General features: G+C 50.1%; 8 protein-coding genes across 8 annotated transcripts; 6 read left to right on the forward strand and 2 right to left on the reverse strand.

The window, feature by feature from the left end:
- Positions 1 to 163: 163 nt before the first annotated feature.
- On the forward strand, positions 164 to 3,934 carry KY384_001006 (uncharacterized protein; the record flags this gene model as incomplete). Its single annotated transcript, XM_044809538.1, has 1 exon — positions 164 to 3,934. One exon carries the CDS (start codon positions 164 to 166, stop codon positions 3,932 to 3,934), a length of 3,771 nt encoding a protein of 1,256 aa, XP_044673445.1.
- A 657-nt stretch (positions 3,935 to 4,591) lies between these two features.
- Positions 4,592 to 5,420, forward strand: KY384_001007 (uncharacterized protein; the record flags this gene model as incomplete). Its single annotated transcript, XM_044809539.1, has 3 exons — positions 4,592 to 4,661; positions 4,725 to 5,021; positions 5,095 to 5,420. The coding sequence occupies 3 exons, from the start codon at positions 4,592 to 4,594 to the stop codon at positions 5,418 to 5,420; spliced, it is 693 nt and encodes a 230-aa protein (XP_044673446.1).
- Positions 5,421 to 7,400: 1,980 nt separating this feature from the next.
- Positions 7,401 to 8,768, reverse strand: KY384_001008 (uncharacterized protein; the record flags this gene model as incomplete). Its single annotated transcript, XM_044809540.1, has 1 exon — positions 7,401 to 8,768. One exon carries the CDS (start codon positions 8,766 to 8,768, stop codon positions 7,401 to 7,403), a length of 1,368 nt encoding a protein of 455 aa, XP_044673447.1.
- A 1,313-nt stretch (positions 8,769 to 10,081) lies between these two features.
- On the forward strand, positions 10,082 to 11,260 carry KY384_001009 (uncharacterized protein; the record flags this gene model as incomplete). The annotated part of the gene is made up of 1 exon (XM_044809541.1): positions 10,082 to 11,260. The coding sequence occupies one exon, from the start codon at positions 10,082 to 10,084 to the stop codon at positions 11,258 to 11,260; it is 1,179 nt and encodes a 392-aa protein (XP_044673448.1).
- Positions 11,261 to 11,757: 497 nt separating this feature from the next.
- CRP15 (40S ribosomal protein S7) lies at positions 11,758 to 12,522 on the forward strand (the record flags this gene model as incomplete). The annotated part of the gene is made up of 3 exons (XM_044809542.1): positions 11,758 to 11,922; positions 12,003 to 12,085; positions 12,156 to 12,522. The coding sequence occupies 3 exons, from the start codon at positions 11,758 to 11,760 to the stop codon at positions 12,520 to 12,522; spliced, it is 615 nt and encodes a 204-aa protein (XP_044673449.1).
- A 235-nt stretch (positions 12,523 to 12,757) lies between these two features.
- Positions 12,758 to 14,501, reverse strand: KY384_001011 (uncharacterized protein; the record flags this gene model as incomplete). Its single annotated transcript, XM_044809543.1, has 2 exons — positions 12,758 to 14,111; positions 14,215 to 14,501. 2 exons carry the CDS (start codon positions 14,499 to 14,501, stop codon positions 12,758 to 12,760), a joined length of 1,641 nt encoding a protein of 546 aa, XP_044673450.1.
- A 156-nt stretch (positions 14,502 to 14,657) lies between these two features.
- Positions 14,658 to 15,789, forward strand: KY384_001012 (uncharacterized protein; the record flags this gene model as incomplete). The annotated part of the gene is made up of 2 exons (XM_044809544.1): positions 14,658 to 14,684; positions 14,953 to 15,789. The coding sequence occupies 2 exons, from the start codon at positions 14,658 to 14,660 to the stop codon at positions 15,787 to 15,789; spliced, it is 864 nt and encodes a 287-aa protein (XP_044673451.1).
- Positions 15,790 to 22,141: 6,352 nt separating this feature from the next.
- Positions 22,142 to 23,087, forward strand: KY384_001013 (uncharacterized protein; the record flags this gene model as incomplete). The annotated part of the gene is made up of 2 exons (XM_044809545.1): positions 22,142 to 22,225; positions 22,458 to 23,087. 2 exons carry the CDS (start codon positions 22,142 to 22,144, stop codon positions 23,085 to 23,087), a joined length of 714 nt encoding a protein of 237 aa, XP_044673452.1.
- Between the last annotated feature and the right edge of the window lie 647 nt (positions 23,088 to 23,734).

A 23,734-nucleotide genomic window follows, 5' to 3' on the forward strand; every position in this document is an offset into this window, starting at 1 on the left:
AACCTTCCTTTCCATTGCACTCCCTATATCATTCCCGATGTTTGCATGTCCCATTTCTCAGCCTTCCTTGACCTCGATTACCTTGCATCCTGGGCGTGGGCGGTGAAAGTCATCGTAGGCGTCAAGGCGTTCACAGAGCTCAAACCGCTCGGATTTCCTTAGTATGACTTCGCATAGACTATTGGCGCCTCCTATATCAATACACACGAATGTCAGTCACTTGAACAAGGCTCCGGAGGTTGATACTCATATGTCGCAGTTTCAGCAGGATGAGAATGCTTCGTCCGACCCAGACACCCATACCGAAAGCTACCAGCAATCTTCCTCCCTTCAGATCCCCTCATCTCCCACTACCGTCTCTCTCGGTGGTGACACTTTACGGTCAAGATCAGACTCGTTCAACTCGACCGCATATTCAGAGGCAGATACTGCGCGATCGAGAGCAAATTCTGATGTTAAGACAATACGATCAAGATTTGAGGGGGATGATCTAACCATTGAGGAGGCTCTTGCGCCGGACAAAACAACCCAGAATGACTTCGACGTTACAGACAATCCCTTCGCATTCTCGCCAGGGCACTTGAATAAGCTGCTCAACCCGAAGTCGCTCGCGGCATTTCGAGCGCTTGGTGGGGTTCAAGGGCTGGAAATTGGATTACAGACAGATTTGGTCGCAGGTCTCAGCGTTGATGAGACCTCAATATCAGATCGTATCTCCTTCGATCAGGCTAGAAATGCCGCCCGAGTCAAGAAGGGACAAGGCGATGGACCGATGGTTGATCAAAATGTCATGGTCACGGACCAGGAAGTGAAAGGGCGATATCACGATCGGCAGAGAATATTCAAAGACAATCGGTTACCAGACCGGCATTCTCTGAGCATATGGAGACTATTCTGGAACGCAGCGCAGGACAAGGTCCTTATTATACTTACAATTGCGGCCGTCATATCACTCGCTCTTGGGATTTACGAAGCGGTCGGCCAAACGCCGGATCCAGGCGAGGGCCCATCGGTTGATTGGATCGAAGGTCTCGCGATCGAAGTGGCTGTCGTCATTGTGATTCTGGTGACCGGACTGAACGACTTCCGACGGGAAAAGCAATTCGCTAAATTGAATGCAAAGAAAGAAGACCGGCAGGTCAAAGTAGTACGTTCTGGCAAGTCAATGATGCTCTCTGTCTTTGACGTCATGGTTGGAGATATTCTTCACTTGGAATCTGGGGATTCTTTACCTGCAGATGGGCTACTGCTCAGCGGCTATGGCGTTCGGTGCGATGAATCCTCAGCTACTGGAGAATCCGACGCTATGAAGAAGACTAATGGGTATGAAGTCTGGACTAGAATGGCTGAAGGAACCGCAACAGACAAGCTTGACCCTTTCATGATCTCTGGCAGCAAAGTACTCGAAGGTGTCGGAACTTACCTTGTAACCTCTGTGGGTGTCAATAGCAGCTTTGGAAAAATCATGATCAGCTTGCAGACAGAGACTGAAGAGACTCCATTACAGAAGAAACTTGGTCATATGGCAACCTGGATTGGATATCTCGGAACTGCGGCCGCGGGGCTACTCTTCTTCATTCTTACCTTCCGCTTCATTGGAGGTCTTTCTGGTAACACTCACAGCCCTGCAAAGAAAGGCTCACAATTTCTGGATATCCTGATCGTTGCCATAACGATCATAGTAGTTGCTGTTCCAGAAGGTCTCCCTGTGGCAGTTACTTTGGCATTGTCATTCGCCACTAAAAAGCTCTTCAAAGAACACAACCTTGTGAGACATCTTCGAGCTTGCGAGACCATGGGAAATGCGACTACGATCTGCTCTGACAAGACAGGAACATTGACTCAGAACAGGATGACCGTCGTCGCGGGAGCTCTTGGCTCTCATATTCAATTCGCCCGGCATACCGAGAGTGAAGAGGGTGAGAGTTCTGTCATCCGCCTCTCTTCAGCCTTCGATCGTCTCTGGCCCAGTGCGAAAAGTATCTGGCTTCAGTCATGCGCCATCAATTCAACAGCCTTTGAAGGTGAGGAGGATGGCGCGTTCACCTTTATCGGCTCGAAAACCGAAACAGCTATCCTTACCATGGCTAAGGAACAGCTAGGCATGGGGCCGGTGGCCGAAGAACGTGCAGGCGTCAATGTTGTGCAGCTAATTCCTTTCGATTCGGAGCGCAAATGCATGGGAGCCGTGATTCGACTCGCATCTGGGAGTTATAGATTGCTAGTGAAAGGAGCTGCAGAGATATTGCTTGAGCGAGCAACTAACGAACTCACCGATCCTTTAGCAGAATCGCTAGACCGCTGCGACCTATCTAACGAAGCTAGAGCAAAGGTCACCGCAAACATAAATGGGTTTGCTGCTCAATCTCTCAGGACAATCGCATTCCTTTACCGAGATTATCCTCAATGGCCACCCGTTGGGGCTAGGACCTCGGAGGAGGATCGGTCAATGGCCCAATTCGAAGATGTCTTCGAGGACATGACACTGCTCGGCGTCGTCGGAATTCAAGACCCCCTGCGAGATGGCGTCACGGACGCTGTCAAGAAGTGTCAAGATGCTGGTGTTGTAGTTCGCATGGTTACCGGAGACAATGTTGTGACGGCAACTGCTATTGCGACCGAGTGCGGTATCAAAACCGACGATGGCATCGTTTTAGAGGGGCCCAAGTTCAGACAGCTTTCAGACGAGGAAAAGGACGAAGTCCTTCCCCGACTACAAGTACTCGCCCGTTCTTCTCCTGACGACAAACGCATGTTAGTCTCACGCTTGAAGCATCTCGGAGAGCAAGTCGCAGTGACCGGTGACGGCACCAATGATGGGCCCGCTTTGAAGCTCTCGGATGTAGGCTTTTCAATGGGCATTGCTGGTACTGAGGTCGCCAAGGAGGCCAGTGCCATCATCCTCATGGACGACAATTTCTCCAGCATCGTCAAGGCTATAATGTGGGGTCGCTCGGTCAATGACGCGGTGGCCAAATTTCTCCAATTTCAGCTTACAGTCAACATTACCGCCGTCTTGCTTGCCTTCGTCTCAGCTGTCTCTTCACCAGACATGCACTCCGTCCTGTCTGCTGTACAGCTTCTATGGGTGAATCTCATTATGGACACCTTCGCAGCTCTTGCCCTTGCTACCGACGCACCTACGGAGAAGATTCTTCAGCGAAAGCCGACACCTAAAAGTGCACCATTGATTACGACGAACATGTGGAAAATGATTATTGGTCAAGCAATCTACCAGCTTATTGTGACATTTGTTCTCTACTTTGCAGGCTCTACCCTTCTTTCTTCGCTTCTACCTCAAAACAAAGACCACGACAAGGAACTTGCTACGATAGTATTCAACACATTTGTTTGGATGCAAATTTTTAATCAATTCAACAACCGCCGTTTGGATAACAAATTCAATATCTTCGAAGGCGTTCACAAAAACTTCTACTTCTTGGCTATTAGCTTAATGATGGTGGGCGGTCAGATCATGATCATCTTTGTGGGAGGTGCTGCGTTCCAAATCAAGGCAATTGGTGGCAGGCAATGGGCCGTGTGCATCCTCTGCGCGCTGCCTTGTCTTCTATGGGCCATCTTGCTTAGATGCATACCAGACAAATACGCAGCTTTTGTTTTTGGCATAGCAGGCAAAATCTGGTTTGCCGTGTACAGACCCGTCGAGAGGGTTTTGATATTCATCTACAGACCCATAGACAAAGCCTGTTCGATGGTCTTCGCGCCGACTAAGCGATTCTCGAAGCGCACGACTGCAAAAATGATGCGCCGGAAAACCGACGACACTAATTCTTCCGATGACGAGGAGGCAGGCATGAAGATGGAAAAGCTTGATTCAACTACGTCTGTGCCCAAAACGCCGACCACGGAGAAGCCCATGACGCCACCTAATTTGACTCTATCGCCGCCGCCAATTACTTTGACCGCTGCTTGAGCTTGATTCTGATTTTTTGATATACACGGAGGTGTACTTTACGTGATGTTGTTTAGCGTCGGCGCTGGAGGATCCATGTCAATGCATTTCAGCGGAGGTAAGAACCATTCGTTATGTAATAAAGACCCCAGATGATGTGAAGGGCTTTCCAAATAGAAAAGTGTAAGATACTTTTTCAAGCTTGCAAAGGCACATTCAAAAGCCTGAATCTTCTCCCTTCCTGTTCTCATTCATCAGTAAATCACCAGGCAATATCAGACTTCATAGTCTTACTCTAACTCTCGTCCTCGTCCTCAGTCTCGTGCTTGCAACGGCAGCGGCCATCATCATCCTTCTGATGCACACGAACTCTACAATTTGAGAACGCGACTACCTTATTCACCGCAAGATGAAGGATAAAAAAGGGTCCAGCAAGCGGCCCTTTCCCCTTCCGCCAGTTATTGACCTAAGGTGCAGGTACCCGTTGGACCGTGGAAGTGTCGTACCAGATATTTGAAATCAAGTGGGGTAAGCTTTAGCCTTTCGATCATGAGGTGGCTGCACTCTGTATCCCAACTTGAACTCTTGCAAGTGCCTGTCAACTGATAGCACCTCTTCCTGCAGCAATATACGATCTCTCGACTCCATTCATCATAGCAATCATCGTGACTCTGCAGCATGCCTGCCACCGAACGCTGCCTCTCGCCTTCCGAAGGCAACAAAGCCATTGGTGGTATCCCCAATATGCGTTAGATCCCACTTCAACCTGACACGCAATTTCTCCACTGATCTGTCTCTATCAATGGACCAGACTACTTCGATTTCAAGTCTCGTGGCCGTGGCAACGTCATCCGTCTCCTTTGGGAGGACGCCCAAATCGCGTACGACGACACTCGCTACACCTTCGAGGAGTACCCCAAATACAAAGAAAGCACCATTACGAAGCTCAATCCTGCTACGACAATTCCTGTCATTGAAATCGACGGCCAGATCTTGACACAATCTTACGCTATCATTAGGCACTTTGCCCGCCAGCTGGGGAAATATGACGGTCAGACCGAAGAGGCGAAGTATTGGGCTGATGCTATATGTGATATTGTAGCTGATTGTACGCCTCACCTCAATCATAGCAGACATGACGTCTAGTATGATAATGAAACTCCTGAAGTAACCATTGCTAGGGCGCACTCTTTTCATCCAAGCCTTCTTCAATGAAAGGCAGGCCGAGACCTACCCCAAGCATCAACAAGGCGACCGCAACCGTTTTCTAACAGCGTTGGAGACGCACTTGAAAAGTCACGATCTATCTCGCTCTGGCCCGTACATCACGGGAAAGGATATCACCTATGCGGATTTTGTGCTCTATCAGATTTTGCATGATGAGGATTTGATCCAGGACGGAGGGAATGGACTGCAGGACTATTCACGCTTGAAGCAGCAGGTCGATGCAGTGGAGGGTAGGGAGAATATCAAGGCTTTCATGGCGAGTAAAAGGTATCGCGGATAGAGGGTAGCTTCAATACTCACATCATGGGCAAAATTGCAGCTATAGCAGACAGGGCGTGTACTCTAAATCAATCGCATTGTACAGGGCATGGTCCAAGAAACCAAAAAAAAAATCTTGAAAATGGTAACCTTTGTCTGCGTTGTTGGAGGCTCCTAGCGTAATGCCTGAGCAACGTGGGTGGTTCACAAGCTAGGACTGGGGCTACACTATTACAAAGGGTAAAAAGGGATTGCACTCTTGGTGGGCTGACGAAGAGTTAGAGAAGAACATGTAAAATTGGTGGTCCATACGTACGCTCGAACCCACAACCTTTGGATGTACAATATAGAAGTCCAACGCGCTACCACTATAAAACTGTGAGTCAAAGGCCAGAAGAAAACGAAATGGAGACGGACTTGCGCCACAAGAGCTTTCTTTCGATCGAAGTCGACTTTACTGTAAAGTATAATCTTTTTTTTTTAGAGTGCTGAAAATCCCCGTGTCTTGGCATGTCTCTCCGTTCGTGTCCGTCTGTTGATCTTCAGACTCACAAACATCACCACCAACATCAACAGCTCTGCCACCATGTCATTCCTTCCAAATAACCTTTTCCGCACACTAGCCTCTCCCTCCACCTCCGTTCCTCCCCCAAAGCCCTCCCAACTAGAACAACAAGCACCTCCCGCGACCACCACAGCCTCGAACTCCCTCCTCTCCCCCCGCTCACGCAAACAATTCCTCCTCTTCGCAGCAGGTTCCACCTTCCTCCTACTCTCCACCTTCCGCACCTCGCGCGCCTTAAGCAGCCGTCGAAAATCCGTAATACCGCGCTATTTCCACCCCTCGAATATCCCCCCAGCACACCTGCAATCCCTCAATGCGCCTTTCGAAGCATTCGAAGCGCTTTCCCTGGCTACAGTCAATGTGATGAGTTTTGCCATGATGTTTGGAGGGGGCATGCTGTGGGCGTTTGATATCAGTACCTTGGAGGAGCTGAGGAGGAAGGTGAGGGGTGGGATGGGAATTGATGGGTCGGGGCGGAGTGAGCAGGAGGTCGAGGAGGAGTTTGAGGAGTGGATTGCGGGGGTGTTGAGTAGGAAGGAGGAGAAGAGGCGGAAGAGAGGTGAAGGGGCGGATGATGGGGAAGAGGAGTGGGGAGGTAGAGCTAGGAATGAGAGGGGGAAGCCTCGGTGATGGATGGGCGGACGAGGTATAGTCAGCGTGAGCAAGCAGCAGCTTTGTGTAGACTGGGCATGATTTCTGAGACGGATGCGCGTTTTGCTGGTCCATGCCTCAGATGAATGGCATAGGACGGATATGGATGTGGTTCGAAAATGCATGCTACGCCATCTATAGTGGCGATATGCTGCTCCTGGATTTTGCAGTCCGCAGCGTGTACGACGCAGTGAATGCTCACACGTCAGACCCTACGAACAGGGATACCAGACTACATTTGTGCATTATCAGATGTCTCAATTGCAATATTGTAGGATGATAATACAACAGCCCTCGAGACTAGTAGAAGATTTCAGCACGAGATCTCAGACTTGGTGTTCCTGCTAAATGCGTCGAGATTTATTAGGAAACCAAGATGCTTTCTAGCCACAGCTGGTTGTAAAAGTTTGTACCATTTTCTTTCACCTGCAACGATGCTTTCTTGGTCGTAAGATGGACACTTCTGTTAAGCTGTAGAAGTTTCCTTGGACTTTGCCAGAGGTGTCTCTCCTTAGCCATTTTCACATTGTCCGCCAATCTGAAGGTCAGGCTTCACTGTAACATGGAGGGAAGGATGTTTACATCAATGGATCGTATTTTATATTTGTTTATATTCACGCATTTATAATTGCCCATCCATGGCAGGTAAGAGTGTGCCCGCTTCTCCTCCAACTCCCACGCTATCCCAAGACACTCATTTCAAAAAAGGAAATTGCAACAAATCCAGTTGCCATCTGTACACACAGCAGCTATTAATAAGTATTCCTACTACTTCCACTCTTCACGTCATGCTGCTGACGTCGCCGGAGTAGGTGCCGTCGTCAAGGTTTCGGTAAACGTCGACGATACTGTTGGTTCAGTCGTTGTCTCTACGGTAGCGCTACTGCTCCACGTCTCGATAGGTGACCATGACGGAAATGATGTAGCTGGATGGTATGTCGATGTTGAGCACCCACGCTGCTCGTCACATTTGACAACAATACCTTGTGTCGGTTTCACGCCAGGGTTTACATCTGTCCAGACGGCTGCGTAGTAGGTGGTGACTGTCTGAATCGCTTGTCTCCAGCGCGGCACTCCTGTCGGAGCGGCGGTTGCATTCACGTCCAATTGTGCATACCCATATTGCGAACTATAGGTAACGTATTGATCGCAATCCGTGATCGCAATGGGAGGAGCAGCCAAAGGTGTCACAGCTGTAGCACAGATGGACGTCACAACAGGAATAAATGACGTTGTACATGAAGGTTGAGAGCCATTGACGCTGTTGAATGGACCCGTGGAGGCAGATGCTGTCGGCTCGCAAGACACATTTGCAGCAAAAGTTGTGACAGACTGACGCTGCTCGGTGATGGCAATAGCTGTACCTTGAGCCCAGAGTGTTGTGAATGTTGGACGACCCTGTGGTATGAGTGATCCGGTTGAGTTGGGCTGTCGCTTCGCTATGGGCCCGAGTGTGTGTACACCAGCATTTACAATGTGAGGTGGGGGAGGAACGAAGCCATCAGGAGGCTGCCCTGGTGCCACTGGTACAGCCGGAGCTTTGGCGGGCTTTGTGGCGGGCATCTTCGGTTTAGCACCCGGGGCTACGGCAGGAGTGTTTCGTTCTTGAAGCTGATCCTGATCAGCTATGGGGATACCAGGAGGTTCAAGAAAGTGTACGCCAGCATTGGTGATTGCTGGAGGCGGAGGCGTGAAAGGAGCGTCTCTGGGCTGAACGGGTTGACCTATTGGCACTAATGGATGCGCGTCTGCAACAGGTATAGACAGTGGATGTGGAGGTGGAGGTGGCGTAGCTCTCAATTCAATGTGTCGAAGAAATGGAGTTGGTTTTGGGCCTTGAAAATGAGATTTTTCTGTAGGTGTGTTTGTGATTGCAGTAATTAGAACGTCCCGTCGCTCAGCACCTCGCCCTTCTGCGTTAATGGGCCGTCCAAAGGGATTCTCTCCCTGGGGTAGCGTATGAATACCTCCGATCTTCAAAGCCAATGGTGTTGGAACAAATGGTGGTGAGGGCTGCCCTGTCAGTATTGGTGAAGGTGTGATTATAGATGATACATCCTCGTCGAAATCAAGAGCTCGATTCTGATCTGCAGCATATGGTGCAGCCATCGAAATCCAGGCTTGGAAAACCACAAGTCCGATGAATAAAGCCATGGTAAAGTGTTCGATCGAGGCCTTTGATGGCTTGAGAATGTGGGAAACATGTGGATATTAAAGCGGTTCTGGACTGATCAGACACATTCTTCGATCATGGAAAGGTAGACCAACACTCCTTGCTTAACAGGAACAGAGCCTCGCAAGCTTTCCTGCACGCTATCCGCATTCTCTTGCATATCTCTGCTGCATTCTCCGTTCCGCCCGTAGGGACGGTAATGTTTGTTGACTTGGCCCAAAATCTGAGGTACAATACTCATGTTTGGGCTGAACAACTTGATTGGCAACTATCAAGATGCTCGTGACTTCAGATCTCGAATCGATGGGAGGTCCCGAAAAGCTGGAGCACATTCAATGGAATGCCCTGGTGCATTCGACAAGTCTAGACTTCCTTTGTTGATCAGGAATCAGTGGATCAATAGTACGTAATAATAAGCCAAAGCCCCTCGAGGAATGGTTGCATGGCTCTCTGCGGTTGTGGCGAAAATGTCAACAGTGGTGGTGGGAAAGGCGTCAGTTTGTCTCAGCCAACCTAATCACGGATGTACGATATCGTGGAATTGACCGGGTGGCTCGCTTTAGTGAACGCCATCCTTCACTTTCGACTCCTAGAATTCAGTACAATGACACCGTCATCAAGGGGGCTGCCCGGCTCGCCAGGAACCCCTCCAAAAAGCCAGGTCGTGAAGCCCCTTGCAAGATTTTCGGGTGGCAAATGACACAAAAGTGTGGACAAGCCCGGAAATGGTAGACAGAATTGCCCTAACGGATGTCATACCTTCGAACGAGAACAAGGTATCCGTCGATCGGAAGATGAAAAAGGAGATTATCTTTGCCCAAAGAAAAGACGTAGCAGGCAGGAACGTGGAAGCTGGAGGCAATCATTCCTGTTTACAAGCGGTAGACAAAGATGAAGGGCGCGGTTGTGATGGCAAGCAGATTTGGAAAGATGATCCTCTGCCAATCAATACGTTGTCTTTGGAAAAGGAGTCAGGACGAGCAAGACGACAGTATTTGGACCTTTAGCTAGAATTCATAGTGTCATATTGCACGTATAGCCTTGCTCCGTCATCTGAGAACATGCTTGTGTAACGACGTTGATGCTGTGGATGGGGGAAACCTAAGGTACCGTAAGCTCTCATTGGGGCGGTCTAGGCGCTTCTCCACCCCGGACATTGTCTGCTCTCTTTCCTTGTGGCCGGAGCTCGGGGAGCTCATCGCAAAACAATAATCATACGAGTGGAGTGCCCGAGCGCCAAAGACCGTACATACTGGCAGATGGCTTCTTCAGACCATTCTCTCGTGCCCACAGAATGGACCACGACACTGAGTCGCTACACCATGGTGCAACCGACGGGGACAAATACTTCTCCTCCAATCCCTCTCCTAATTCCATTGACTCTCACAAAAGACTTGCGAGGTCCTTCATAAACGAGCAGGTCCGCGCGAATCGCAATGTAGTCCTAGTGACATCGGGCGGGACAACAGTTCCGCTGGAAAACCAGACCGTACGCTTCATCGACAACTTTTCTAATGGTAGCCGTGGAGCCACCTCTGCCGAATACTTCCTTCAAGCTGGATATGCCGTCATCTTCCTCCATAGACAGTTTTCTCTACTGCCATACTCCCGGCACTACAGCCACTCCACAAATTGCTTTCTCGATTTCATGACTGAAGGCGACGATGGCACCGTCACGGTGGATTCAGATTACGAAGACAAAATGCTTGAAGTGCTCAGAAAATACAATACTGCGAAGAAGGAACAGAAATTGCTACCCTTGAGTTTCATAACGATCAATGAGTATCTGTGGTCTCTGAAAGAGTTGGCCGTCATGATGAGACCATTGGGTCCAAGAGCGTTGTTCTATTTAGCTGCGGCGGTTTCGGATTTCTTTTTACCCAAAGACAGACTTTCCGAGCACAAAATACAGTCCTCGAACGCTAACATAGTCAATGGCGAAGGCTATCCAATGTTGAGTAATGGTTTGTCTGGAACGGGTCAGCAGAACAGGCTGATGATCAATCTGGATCCTGTCCCCAAGTTTCTCAAGGACCTAGTTCAAGGATGGGCTCCGGAAGGAATGATGATTAGTTTTAAGCTAGAAACAGACCCATCTCTGCTGATTGAGAAGTCACAGCAAGCCCTCAAAAAATACTCGCATCATCTAGTCATAGGGAATCTGCTTTCTACTCGAAGACACGAGGTTGTTTTCATAACGTCGCAAGGAGAACATTGGATCAAAATTCCTCAGCATCGCCGTACTCGAAGTGTTGTAAGTCCGTCATTCCTGCGGAAGACTTTCTTGGATGAAGCTCAGGAAGAAACCGCCACCGCAATGGGAGATGGGCCCATCGAAATAGAATCATTGATTGTGCCCGAAGTTGCTGCCATGCACAGGCGCTTCATTCAGCTCTCTCAGCAAAATCATGAAGAAGATGAGCAGACAATGCTTGCCAACGCCCTCGCTTGGGCCGAGACAGGCTCTGATTAGGATTTCACCCCCCATTCTGGGGTGCTGCCATCACTAGTTCAGGTATATGATTTTTCAATCACGAAGGAACATCCATCCGAAAGCTCGAAGAACACTTGAACATGGAATGACAACATATCAAGCCAAGTGTCAACAGCATAGAACCGCTTTTGGAGGCCATGAAAGAATAGATGCACCTAAATTGGTGCTTGATTCCTTGAGGTAGGAATGCTTGGTTAGAATTCGCGGACTAGGACGGCTCAATTTGCCAGAAGATGGAGTAACAGAACTATTGTCTGACCTGTACATAGAACATGCATGATTTCGGATCAGATCAAACGTTCATGAATTCTCCAGACATAGTTCAAGGGAAAGTCACGTAGCCAATGACTGCGCGCCTCGCTTGCCTTCGCTGACATAATACGCCAAGCCCAAACGCACAAAGACACCCCAGTGGAGCTCGACCTTCATATACGTGAGTAGCTCAGCAGCCAATTCTTCCTTGCATCACCGCCATCATGGCCTCTTCAGCAGCGGTGAATAAGATCGCGCCCACCAGCCCTTCTCGACAGCGTCCGAGCGAGCTGGAGACAAGTATCGCAGGCGCGCTGTACGATCTAGAATCCAACATCCCAGACATGAAGAGTGCACTCCGGCCGCTGCAATTCGTATCTGCTCGTGAGGTAAAACCCCTATAGATTTGATATCAACGCCTACAATGCCTTTTCGAATAGAATTGGTCGCTCACTAATTGCTCCTCTAGATCGAGGTCGGCCATGGCAAGAAAGCAATCGTCATCTTCGTCCCAGTCCCTCTCCTCCCCGGATTCCATAAAGTACAGCAGCGGTACTTCAGCCCCTCTCTGCCTCAATACCGAGCCAGGAAGACGAGCTTTACTCATTTCATATTTAACTAGTCTGACCCGCGAACTTGAGAAAAAGTTCTCCGACCGCCAAGTGCTCTTCCTTGCTTCTCGCCGCATTCTCCCACGTCCAAAACGCTCCACACGCTCCCGTACCTCCCAAAAACAGAAACGGCCTTTCTCGCGCACACTCACTGCTGTACATGACGCCATTCTGCACGATGTGGTCTACCCAGTAGAAATTGTGGGAAAGAGGACGAGAACACGGGAGGATGGGAGCAAGGTGTTGAAGGTGGTGTTGGATGAGAAGGAGAGGGGGAGCGTAGATCATAGGCTTGATACGTTTGCAGAGGTTTACAGGAAGCTGACGGGGAAGGGGGTTGGGTTTGAGTTCCCGGTCGGGGGTGGTGCGGAGTATTAAGTGGGAATATGTGACTAGGAAGTGAGCATCACATCTCTTGACAGTATACGGCTCGACGTGCTGGGGATCACGCTCTTGTGCTTGGCAATCTCCATCTGGTTCCACATGCAAACAAGAGCCTTGCAGCGGATGAGGAGACCGAGAGAAAGTACGCTTGAGTGCTGTGAGCATTAGAGAGTATGGGCCTGCGGCGTGAAGAAAACAAGTTCCTGCATTGATGTCAATCCTGGGAGATTCAAGGCGTCTTTGCTTGAGTATCTATTTCCCCACTCCTGAGCCTGGCTATCTTCCCAACACCAAGCGCAACCCAGTAAGCCAACTCTTTCTTCTCCTTCCTCACTTCTCCTTTGGTTCCGGCAGCACCGTCGCCCTGAGCCTCTCCTTCCCACTCCATCCTCACATAAATGGGTATCTCAAGCAGATCTTCGTCCTCTTCCAAATCCTCATCGCGTCTCCCATTTCCGTGAACGTCCGCACATACAACCTCCAACACCACAGTGGTCCAACTCCTTCCCTTGTCCCAGACTTTCCCCGCTTCAGCTATTTTACCTCCAGATCCCCCAGAATACTCCGGCTTTGACAGATTCGGGTGCTTTGAGCGCCGACGCTCACTGCTGGTGTTCAGAGCTTCATCCCATTGATCCACATTCGATCCGATCTCAAAGTCCGGACACAGTATTGTTACCTTGTGCTGGTGTCGCCCAGGCGTCACAGCAGGCGTCGCCAGAGTGATTCTAACCGATTCGAAAAGTGGATTTTTGAGGGTAAGAAGGCATTGAATTGCACGTAATGGAGGTAGAAGTCTGAGATCAATGTGAGTCTGCTCAATTGCAGCTGCTGGGAGTAGCGGTTTGAGAGATATTGTTGGGATATAATTCAAGGCTACCAGCTTAATCTTGAAGCGTGTACTTGAGATCTTAGGCTCAGGTTTGACAAGAATGTGTCGGCAGGTCCGACACCTTTTACTTCTTTTCGTACGTAGGAAGGGCTGTTGTGGACGTAACCCAACCACAACTTGAGGGGAGTGCTGTTGGTCTGTTCGCTGGCTCAGACCTGTAGAGCCCTTCCATCCCCCAGCTCGTAATCGATTAATTATATCTTGATCGTTTTCATGATCAAGCACTCGTAGACCTTCGGAGTTATCCAAAGCCTCTCGCATTTGACCCCCTTTAGACGGATCCTTTTTGCCATAGGTGCCTTTTCCGGTATAAATATTCACGATACGCGCAATGCTGCTTGGAGAATTGTAATTGTAGCCACCAGATGGCGTTAGTAATGGATCTGCATTGCCGCTGACCGAGAGTTGCGATCTATAGAATGACCGTAGGTTGGCGAAAGTGGACCTTGACTCCGCATCCGCTTCATTCGTAGAAGGCGTGCTTGAGCTGAAGTACTCTTTACTGGATGATTTGTCTTGCTGATCGTCTTCGAGACGAAGCTTAGCTATTTGGTGATGAAGGTTCGCATTTTTCTCAAATTGCCATCCGATATCCAGCGAACCCCAATGACAATAGGGACAACCCAGAATCCATGGGCCTTGAACGCCACGTAAGGCGGATTCCTGATTTATAGACGAAACTTGCAGCTGGCTAGTGCATACAGGACAGTCAAAACAATGTCTAGGGCACCTGCTGCCATTGTGAGTACTGGAAGTTTTGTGTAGAAGCTCGAATAGCGTATGCGCTTACCCACCTGCCACCCTCGCTCTTGACTGTACTGATAGGGACCTCAAAAAGGCAGCCTGGACAATACCAGCAGATTATTTCCTCAATAACGCATTTTGGACACTTAATATCCGAACAATCTTCGCAGTAAAGGAGATGCTCGAGTGGGTACAATGAGAAGTTGGCGCGTGGTGTGCGAGGGTCGAACGTCTTCACATCCTCCGTTTCACATTCGTCTTCTGGTCGCTGTGAGTCATCACTGGGTACAATAAGATCAGTACAGTCGCATTTGATGTGAGTCCTAGGGAAATCCATGGGATACTTCCTCCAGAGCCGCAGGCCTATGAAGCGGCTTGGAATTGTCGGCGGAGACGCGTGCGGGATCTACGCCAGGGATTAGTCGTCTTTCATGATGCAATGCACCTCAAAGTAGGAATTCACTAAGATGGCATTCGTGATGATACTTCTCAGATGAAGGCCCGGCGGTGCGGTTTTGCAGTATGCTTCTCCGACCGCTCCTTCGTGCAGTCCTGCATCGATCGCCATTGCTCTTCATACGCCACGCCTCAACCGCTCCCAATGCTTCAAGCCTTCAAGTCTTCAACGATAAAGTAAAGCAACTCCAGCGAGATCGGGCTGCCTCCGACTCAGAAAGCAGTAGAAAAGTTGAATATCTGCGCAATGAAGTCGCTTCTCGACTCTGCGAACGTCTACTTGTAATGCTCCCACCAAGAATCCCTAATTGGTTTACTCAAAGCGGTGTCAGGACATTAAACGAAAGTTTCCCCGTGTGCTTGACATCGGTGCAAACGCCTGCAATATTGCTCAAGCCCTCACAAGCTCGACTGATGCCTCCGCTGAACCCTTACACACCCGCATTTCCCACCTCACCTCCGCTGATGTCTCGACAACTCTCCTCCACCGAGACCAGTATCATGAATTCAACTCTCGCCTTCCGTCTCATGAGCGCGTCGCTTTACCACTCCAAGACCAAACCATCCCTTTCGCCTCGCAATCTTTCGACGCCGCCCTTTCCTCCCTCAGCATGCACTGGATCAATGACCTACCAGGCTATCTGAATCAAATCGCTCGGATCCTGAAACCTGATTCGCCCTTTATGGCTGCTATGCTAGGTGGAGATTCGCTCTTCGAGCTCCGCACATCCCTCCAACTCTCCGATCTCGAGCGCCGTGGCGGCGTCAGTACGCACGTTTCTCCCCTAGCAGACGTGCGAGACATGGGCGGGTTGCTCACGCGAGCGGGATTCAAAATGCTGACAGTGGACGTCGACGACATCATTATCGAATATCCGTCTACATTTGCGTTGATGATGGATCTACAGGCAATGGGCGAGTCGAATGCGGCACTGACGAGGGAGATGGCGGGTTTGAGGAAAGAGGTGCTCTTGGCCAATGACGCGATCTATAGGGAGTTGCACGCTGAGGGTAAGGAGGAATTGCCGGCTACCTTCAGAATCATATACATCATTGGATGGACGCCTGGAGAGGGTCAGCCAGAGCCGGAAAAGAGAGGGAGTGGGCAGATCAATTTGGCGGATGTGCTTGGAAAAGGAGGGTCTCCTGGAGAGGAGGGCAAAATATGATTTGCGAAGGGTAAAGATTGTGCGTTATCATCGTGGAATGACGGCTGAAATAAAGCCAGGGTTGGAGAAGATTTTGAGCGGAGAAGTAGGCAATTGTATGGTTTTTGGGCGTCATTCTCACACGTGAATGCGCAGGAAATGGACTTCGTGATAATTTCGCGACGTCTGAAACGGGTCATCATACAGTCCGTCGGTCTGACATGACCCGAACAATGCTACCGGCTCCCACAATCTCTACGAGCTTCTCGTGCCAACTCAGGAGGACGCTCATGGACTGCCCGCCTCCTTCGCCGGCGCTTCGGGATTGAATCTGGGAGAATCCTGTAGGTTGTGGGGAAAGTCCACGGGACGAGGCTGAGGACGGCTGCGATGTATGTGACATTCCTTTGTACCTGAGTGGAAGGAGCCAGAGTCAGACGGAGGCTCAATCCATGCGAATGTAAGAAGGCGGCGAGGTAGCGCCACAGGCAAGATAGGGCGACTGGATGACACGGGCTTACAAGTATTTCATCAACACATCCAATGTCTCCACCCCACCTGGCGACTTGTATATTCTGTTGAGCATAGGTGACATTTCTGATTGTTTGATCGACTGTAGTATCTCCACCACTGCGGCTAAGTGGACTTCCTATTCCACTACATCAGCCATCCATGCAACCATAGGGCATCCATGTAAATCTTTCCGGTTGTAAAGTCCAGTATTTTGTGCGTATATGGACGTTTCATAGCGCAGCACCTACCTTCGCTGCCACATCCCCCCCATAAGGTACATTTTCCAGCGCGCCCCGCAGGGCTCCCTCCGTGTCGCCTCCTCTTAGCAGTTGCCGTATTTGTGAGGCAGTTGTCTGAACCTCTGAGGCTGATATAGGAGCGACCGGGGGGAGAGGGATTTGATATCGAAATTAGCAGAGGACTCAGGGTCTAAAAGATCGATGTTGATGGTTCGCCAGTTCGTGGTCGACATTGTGATAGTGAGTCCAAGGGAGAGATAGATGTACAAGCACTGGGAAAGCTCGTCTACATCACTGAGGAAAGCATTCTGTGGGCCTTCCAATTGTGTCTGAGGTGCCTGTCAAAGCTGCCTTGGGTCGGGTGCCAAGCATTTCTGCCGTCAGCCCAATGGAACTAGGTAATCCCCAACTCTCGAATGGCGCCTCCAAATTCTCGACGTCGAATCGCCATCTCGGCCGAGTGGATTATGCATCATCTTGTCCATTTGAGCGTCGGGCATTGCCAAATTACTCAAATCACTCAAATGTCCGACGCATTTACTTGTGGCTTGGAGCGAGGTATAGCACTATCCTTTTGGCCTAAAACGAGCAAAAAGGACGAGCTCGGAGGCTGTGTTTGGTACTGAATCCGGGCATCAAACCGTCCTGGCGAGAGATCCAGAATACGCATCAAGTACAAGGCTCTGATGGCGGGAGTCTTGGAACCCTTGACAGAGTAGCGATCTACTTCTCATTCTCACACCGCAAGTTGCACAGTAAGGGCTGTGCAAGTGGTCCTGAGGTATACGACAAGCCTTTAATCTGCCTAAGACCGTAACTCTCCGATATCGGCCACATCTGTCGCCTGTTAACTATCTACGGCCATTGCATGTCAACAACATCGAGGACGTTCTGTCGGTGGCGATGAGCAAGCGTTGGTTGACGTTGGTAAAAGATGCTGACCGCCACAAGTCAAGCTTTTTCCATACGGTTAGGAGTTGGGGGCTGGGCGGGAAGCACAAATCTCTGGGACTGTGGGACATAGGGCGCAGTAGAATGACAGATGTTGTACACCGACCACACTCCGATCTTGAAACATCGTGGGGAATGAAACCAACCTGCGAATAATAGACTGAAGGAATGGCGCCAGCCTTATGTTGGGGCACGGTAAGCTTGGCTTCATGCTGGCATGCTGCTGCATGTGTTTCGACACCGCCATGTGGCGGGTTAGTCGGCGCCGCAAAACAGTATAGAGTATAGGTAATCCTTGGGGTACTGCAAATAGACAGCCCGATCGCCGACCGCGCGGCTCCAGTGCAGTAGCTGCTATTCTTAGCTGCCTGATGATATGTCATGCTCCTTCGCAATGCAAGCTGCACGATGCACGATGCAAGATACCGTCCATCATGATCAGCAGGGGGGTCAGTCTAGAACGGGATCTGCTCGCCAAGCCGGCGGTTCCAGCTAGAACTAGAGTACCCTATGCCTGCAAGCCACCGAACGGATTAAGGTGAACCAGGTGGGCGCCGGCAAGGGGAAGGCTCCGGGATGCCACATGGGAAACAGCGATCGTCACTGCTTGGCTGCCCACTTCTGCTTTTGGCAGCGACTGAAAAATCTGCAAATTGGCTGTCTCAGGGGCTCTGTGCCTTGGTTGCTGCGTTTCACGCTGACTTGATCGCCGAGTTGGATGGAAGGCCTGAGAAGCTATAGGACGTCTGGCTCTGATGCTTAGGCTGTGTACTACGGTATCTTCCTTATTGCTCCGGCCGGTCGTAGCAGACAGAAAGATACCGGAACCCCGTTACGGACGACGTCAGATGCCACGTGAGTATCGATTGCGGCGAGTCATCAATGCATGCATGCATAGGACGATTGCGCTGCATCGCATGCGCGCTCTACAGGCGACAAGCGAAAGCGGAAGCGAAGCATCGCATCGTACACGCTGACCGTGCGAAGAAAAGTCTCCCAAGCCAGAAGAGCGCGGAATCATGCGACGCGATAAAAATAATTACTTAAGAGTGATGACTCGGAGATATGCCCATCTACATCATCCAGATAGCGCAACTCCCCTATCACCAGCCCATCTGGCACAGTCAGCATAGCCCTGCAGGCTCACGCAAACCATGATGAGGCTCCCTTATGCCTACCGGTGTCAAGCGAGTGTTACAGATCTGAGGATGATGACCCTGCATGCGTCAAGCACGAGCTCTCGACAATTGTGTGGACGCTGGACACGGGCAGGAAGGCAGGAACAGCGCGGGATCGCGCCCAATTTGGTGGTGTGCCCAATTGCCTGGGGAGGCTTCGGATGCCCATGTGGAGGGCAGGGGGGAGCTGTGCGGGAAGTCTCCCCGGCTCTTCTAGTCTGGTTCTAGGTACATGAGAGAAGTATCAAAGTTGTTTCCAGCGCGCCGGTAACAGATTTGGGCAATCTCGCGGCTTGTGCTGGCCCGTCAACTAGCCGAACCCCTACAACATGCCAACCCTCTCGAAATCAAGAGCGTGATAGCGATTATTTCGATCGCTCTGTGATTCTGATTCACATCGCTTCCGACTCCGATTGAGCCCCTAGTCGAGAGGCTAAGGAGCGAGATCCTCGGTGAGGGCAAACTCGTTGAGTCACCTGGCCTTAGGCTACTTGCATATTGATGAGAAATGCAAAGTCGTGACCTTGGGGGACCGAAGTCAGGATGACAGACGAATGTCTGGTGATCACAGAACAAGGCCGCACAGCTACTATGGGCGCAGGAAGAGAAACGAGAAAAAAGGCAGTTAATTTAGGCGGTTTCTATTTTTCTGGAACAAAATTTATAAGAGAGTTTAACGAATGGGCCGGAACACGATTGCCGGTGGTGCATTAGGGGCATTTTAGAGCTGCGCCTACTGCAAGGTACGACAGCCTCCTGCAGCTTAGCCGAACGATTTTCCATGCACCAGAACGATTTGCGACAGACCAAAAATGAGGTAAAAGTGACAGAACCTGGTCTAGTCATCAGCCCTTTCGAACCCTGACTTGTTACTTACCTGAGGGCCGCCTCTGCTCAGTCTACTACTGGAGCCGTTTCCGTTTCAAACGCCCTGCCTAACCTTCGTAGCTTGGGTCCTCCAAGAGGGAACAATCAAAAAATAAAAAAAAGTTCATAGCTTCGCGTATGGGTTCGAAGGTGCTCTGATCACAGTAGTAGAGCTCCCCCGTGATTCGCTGCGTCATATCAAATATCCTCCTCGTTTCCTAAACGGTCTACCCGCAAGCACTGTCACAAATCACAAGGAAGTCCGTGTGCGTAGTGGGCTAATTGGTCAACAAAATTCGGGTATCAAGGGGTCGTCTTTATTAGATTTCACGATCCTGCCATCATTTTTCAGTCACCCACACACGCACACACAGTTCTCTACCCACACTCCTTTTCGATCTTACCCTTTACAGACCTATCATATTCTGTACTTCACTCCTTAAGTCTCAACCCTCCCTGCCTCGCCTTTCCTCACCCAAGCCAGGCAGTGAAATACCATCCAGCTGTGCTTTTCCATCTTCCAGAAACGCATCCACTTCTCACTTGCAGCGGAGACTTTTACAAAGCAGCTCACACTTGTGACTCGTGATTACTCCCCACGCTGGCTTCAACGGTCGAAGGAGCGACAACTAATCCGGATCGAAAGCACCGCACCGCATTACAACACTCGCACAACCTTCGCCGCAAGAGTCTGAAATCACGGACAGTCTGACTTGCATCCACGTTACATCGCAGGCCAAGGGCCTTCAGCTTCAATTACGAAGATTGACTTCCCTACACAGCCTTAATATCTGGTGAGTCAGTGTCAGCACCCAAGGCGTCCATTAGATATATAAGCCTACCCTCTGCTCTTCATGTCCTTCCCATCCTCCAACACACACTCACATTTCGAACATTCCAAAGCTAATTCAGTGCTCAATCATCCAGCCGATACTTCCATCCCTCAATGATCATTCGAGGAACTGAGAACGAGAACATGAACATGGGTCGCGGTGCATATGATACGACAGGCGTTGTCAAGCCCAAACCACCAACCAAGCCGTCAAAATAGAGTCGCAAGCGACTCCAGAGCGCCAGGAAACAAGACCGCTGCCTGCCCGAACACGAACAACCACACCAAATGGTAGGATGGCAGATTTCCCTGGTGATTTGGAGTTTGGGTGGAATGACTCCGACCGGCAAGGTACGTACCGACTGGAGACCACCGTCGCCCTTACTGCCCTAATTCATGCACGATCCTTGCTCACGGTACGTGAGGCAGACTCAAGACCTTCTAAAGTTCAACCGCGCCACTCGTCATCCTTCCACCGCTTGTCGACGCTATTTTCAGCATCTCTCATTTGTTATTTGTCGGTTCCTCGGCCACGGATTTCGCAACGGCGTTCGCATCGCAATAGACTGTACCATCACCAATTATCACCAACACTTCGCCTTCACGCTGTACTAATACCAATCAATTCTCCATCAAGCGTTCAAGCGACACTCACAACCACCTCCTTGCATTGTTAGGCAAATCGGTAAAAAAGCGATTTGTCATTCGGAGTTCATACTTTCAAGAGAGCGGGGATTTGGGAAAAGATACCACAATAGATCGAACCGACTTCACAGTCATCTTCACTCGTTTGGGCTAAAGGGCAGCCCTGGATTGCAGTTGCATACTATCGGACCAGGTGTTAGGGAACAATGATTGTATTTTGCATGGCATGGCATGGCATGGCATGGTTCCGGGACTCAGGACTTAATTCAGCATGGAGGCCGACTGGCTTTGCGGGCATAGCGAGATCACCCGCAGCTGATGACTACTCAATTGCAATGTACACTCAGAAAGACCAATAGACTTCAATCCCTGACTCATCTTTCTGTGCACATGGTCCCCTTTGAGAGAAGTCGAGATCCTTTCTTGTGCTCATTCTTCACACCTCTGACTGTTGCCACTATGACATTTGTAGGGCCCCTCTTCGGGCTTAGATCATGCAATTTGAACACGAGTCGCACAGCAAAGGCTATGACGGACCGTCAATGCGACTGCAATCGAATTGTCGCGACTTGTTGCCGCATTCAGGGATATTGTCATTGATATCGATAGACGTTATAATCAATTTTTGACAGGCCTCAATTGAGACTGATTGGATCTGACCGAATATCGACGCTAACCCGATTAGTCACATTGGCATCTTCCCATCAGCAGTATCATCCCAGGCTCCCACGTTTTCTTCACACCACCTATCAGATACTTAAGATCTCCTCATAAGCATCTAACCTGACACCTTCCCTCAAGCCTCCCGGAATCCCATCCCTAGAATAGCGAGCTTAAACCCGCCAGCCAGCAGCCTTGAAGTACCGACTTCCCCGTTAGTGCTCACTCCATCGTGGGGCTTGCGCAATAAATCACTCGCGGCTGCAAGCCAGTCGGACGTCTCCGTCTCACTATACACGCCTGATCCACTTCCTTGGGTCCAGCCCTATGTCAACCGGTGCCTGACTCGTCACCTCAGATTTGCTCTGCGAGCGGGAATACGTAATCCTGCCTGGGGCTCTACGTCCGAAGCGACACCTGCACCTCTGTTGCCTAAGCCTCGCTAGATTGCAACGTAATATTAGACTCCGCGAATACGGATCCAGAACATGGCAGACTCGGTGAATAACTCGGCGCCCAAGCCAAGCAGTAGCGTGAAGCTGGTACTACTTGGAGAAGCAGCAGTGGGCAAGGTTAGATCCACGATACTACCTCAGAGGGCTCAACAAAAGAGAGCTGACAAAGACGATAGTCGTCCCTGGTGCTGAGGTTCGTAAACAATGACTTCCAAGAAAACAAGGAGCCCACAATAGGAGGTACGATCTATCCAATCCACTTCGCCACAGACAGAGTCTCCTCCGAGCTTGTGCCTAGCAAGCCATGGCATGATCCCCCAAGTCATACCTGTCAACGATAAATTCTAAGACTGACATATGCTACCTCGTAATAGCCGCCTTCCTCACCCAGAAGACCACACTTCCAAACCGCACAATCAAATTCGAAATATGGGACACAGCAGGCCAAGAACGATTCGCTTCCCTAGCTCCAATGTACTACCGTAATGCTCAAGCTGCCCTAGTCGTCTACGACCTTACGAAACCCACCTCCCTTGTAAAAGCCAAGCACTGGGTAGCCGAGCTCCAACGGCAAGCGAGCCCAGGGATCGTCATAGCACTAGTCGGCAACAAAATCGATCTCACGAATCAGAACACAGGAGCTGAAGGTGGTAGTGGCGAAGCAGAGTCCGGAGCAGCAGCAGCAGAGGGCGAGCCCATTGAGGGTGAAGAAGTCGACGCGAGGAAGATCAGCACGAAGGAAGGCAGGGATTATGCCGAAGAGGAGAGCTTGCTGTTCTTTGAGACGAGCGCCAAAAGCGGCGATAATGTACAGCAGGTCTTCGCCGCTATTGCGAACGCAATCCCTGAGACGCAGATGAAGACGAGAGGGGGTCCCGGTGCAGGGACTGGACAGGGGGCTACTCAAGCGGCTTTAGGGGCTGATCGGGTGAATCTGAACAATGCCAGGGATGGACCAAAAGAAGGCTGTGCTTGTTAATCTGTAGCTGTATCAAATGGGGTTGAGCAGAGAGAGTATGCCGCGGCGTTCGTTCAAGCGCTTGTGGGGTCTGATACCATTCAAACGGAAATAATGATTCTCCTTCTACTCTTTACTAATCTGCAGGAAACCTTCCTGTGATATCATTCCACAAGCGAGCTTATTATTTTTGCACTTTGGTTCAGAAAAGATGAACTTCCATCGCGCTCATGAATTGCTCTATATCCCCGTCGCGGTCCTCCCACTCTCAAGGCAAGAAAATGAAGCATATACCACCCGAACAGCCTCTTCTGGCCATATTCTACTGCTTGGCAGTTCATCAATACATAGCCTCTTTCTCTGACTTCCCGATAGCAAGACACCGGACTCTCGCCAAAACGACTCTCCTTAATCCCCGAAATCAAGTTAAAGTCAAGAATGGAATAAGCCAGAGATATTAGAGACTTTCTATGCAAGAACAGATTATTTTTGTTCCACTTCAACGTTGGTCTTTCATCACCTGCCAAGTAATATGAGCCATGGGCTATGCAAATAACTTACGGCATATATACTCCTCTTGCATACATAGATGGCTGAAAGAATTTAGAGGGATAAGAGGCGGGTTTGCTAAGAGATCAACGCACAAGGTCCATCGGTGAGTGAACCAT

Source organism: Bacidia gigantensis (genome assembly GCF_019456465.1).
Source record: "Bacidia gigantensis strain McMullin 20006 chromosome Unknown contig_125, whole genome shotgun sequence".
Classification (NCBI taxonomy): domain Eukaryota; kingdom Fungi; phylum Ascomycota; class Lecanoromycetes; order Lecanorales; family Ramalinaceae; genus Bacidia; species Bacidia gigantensis.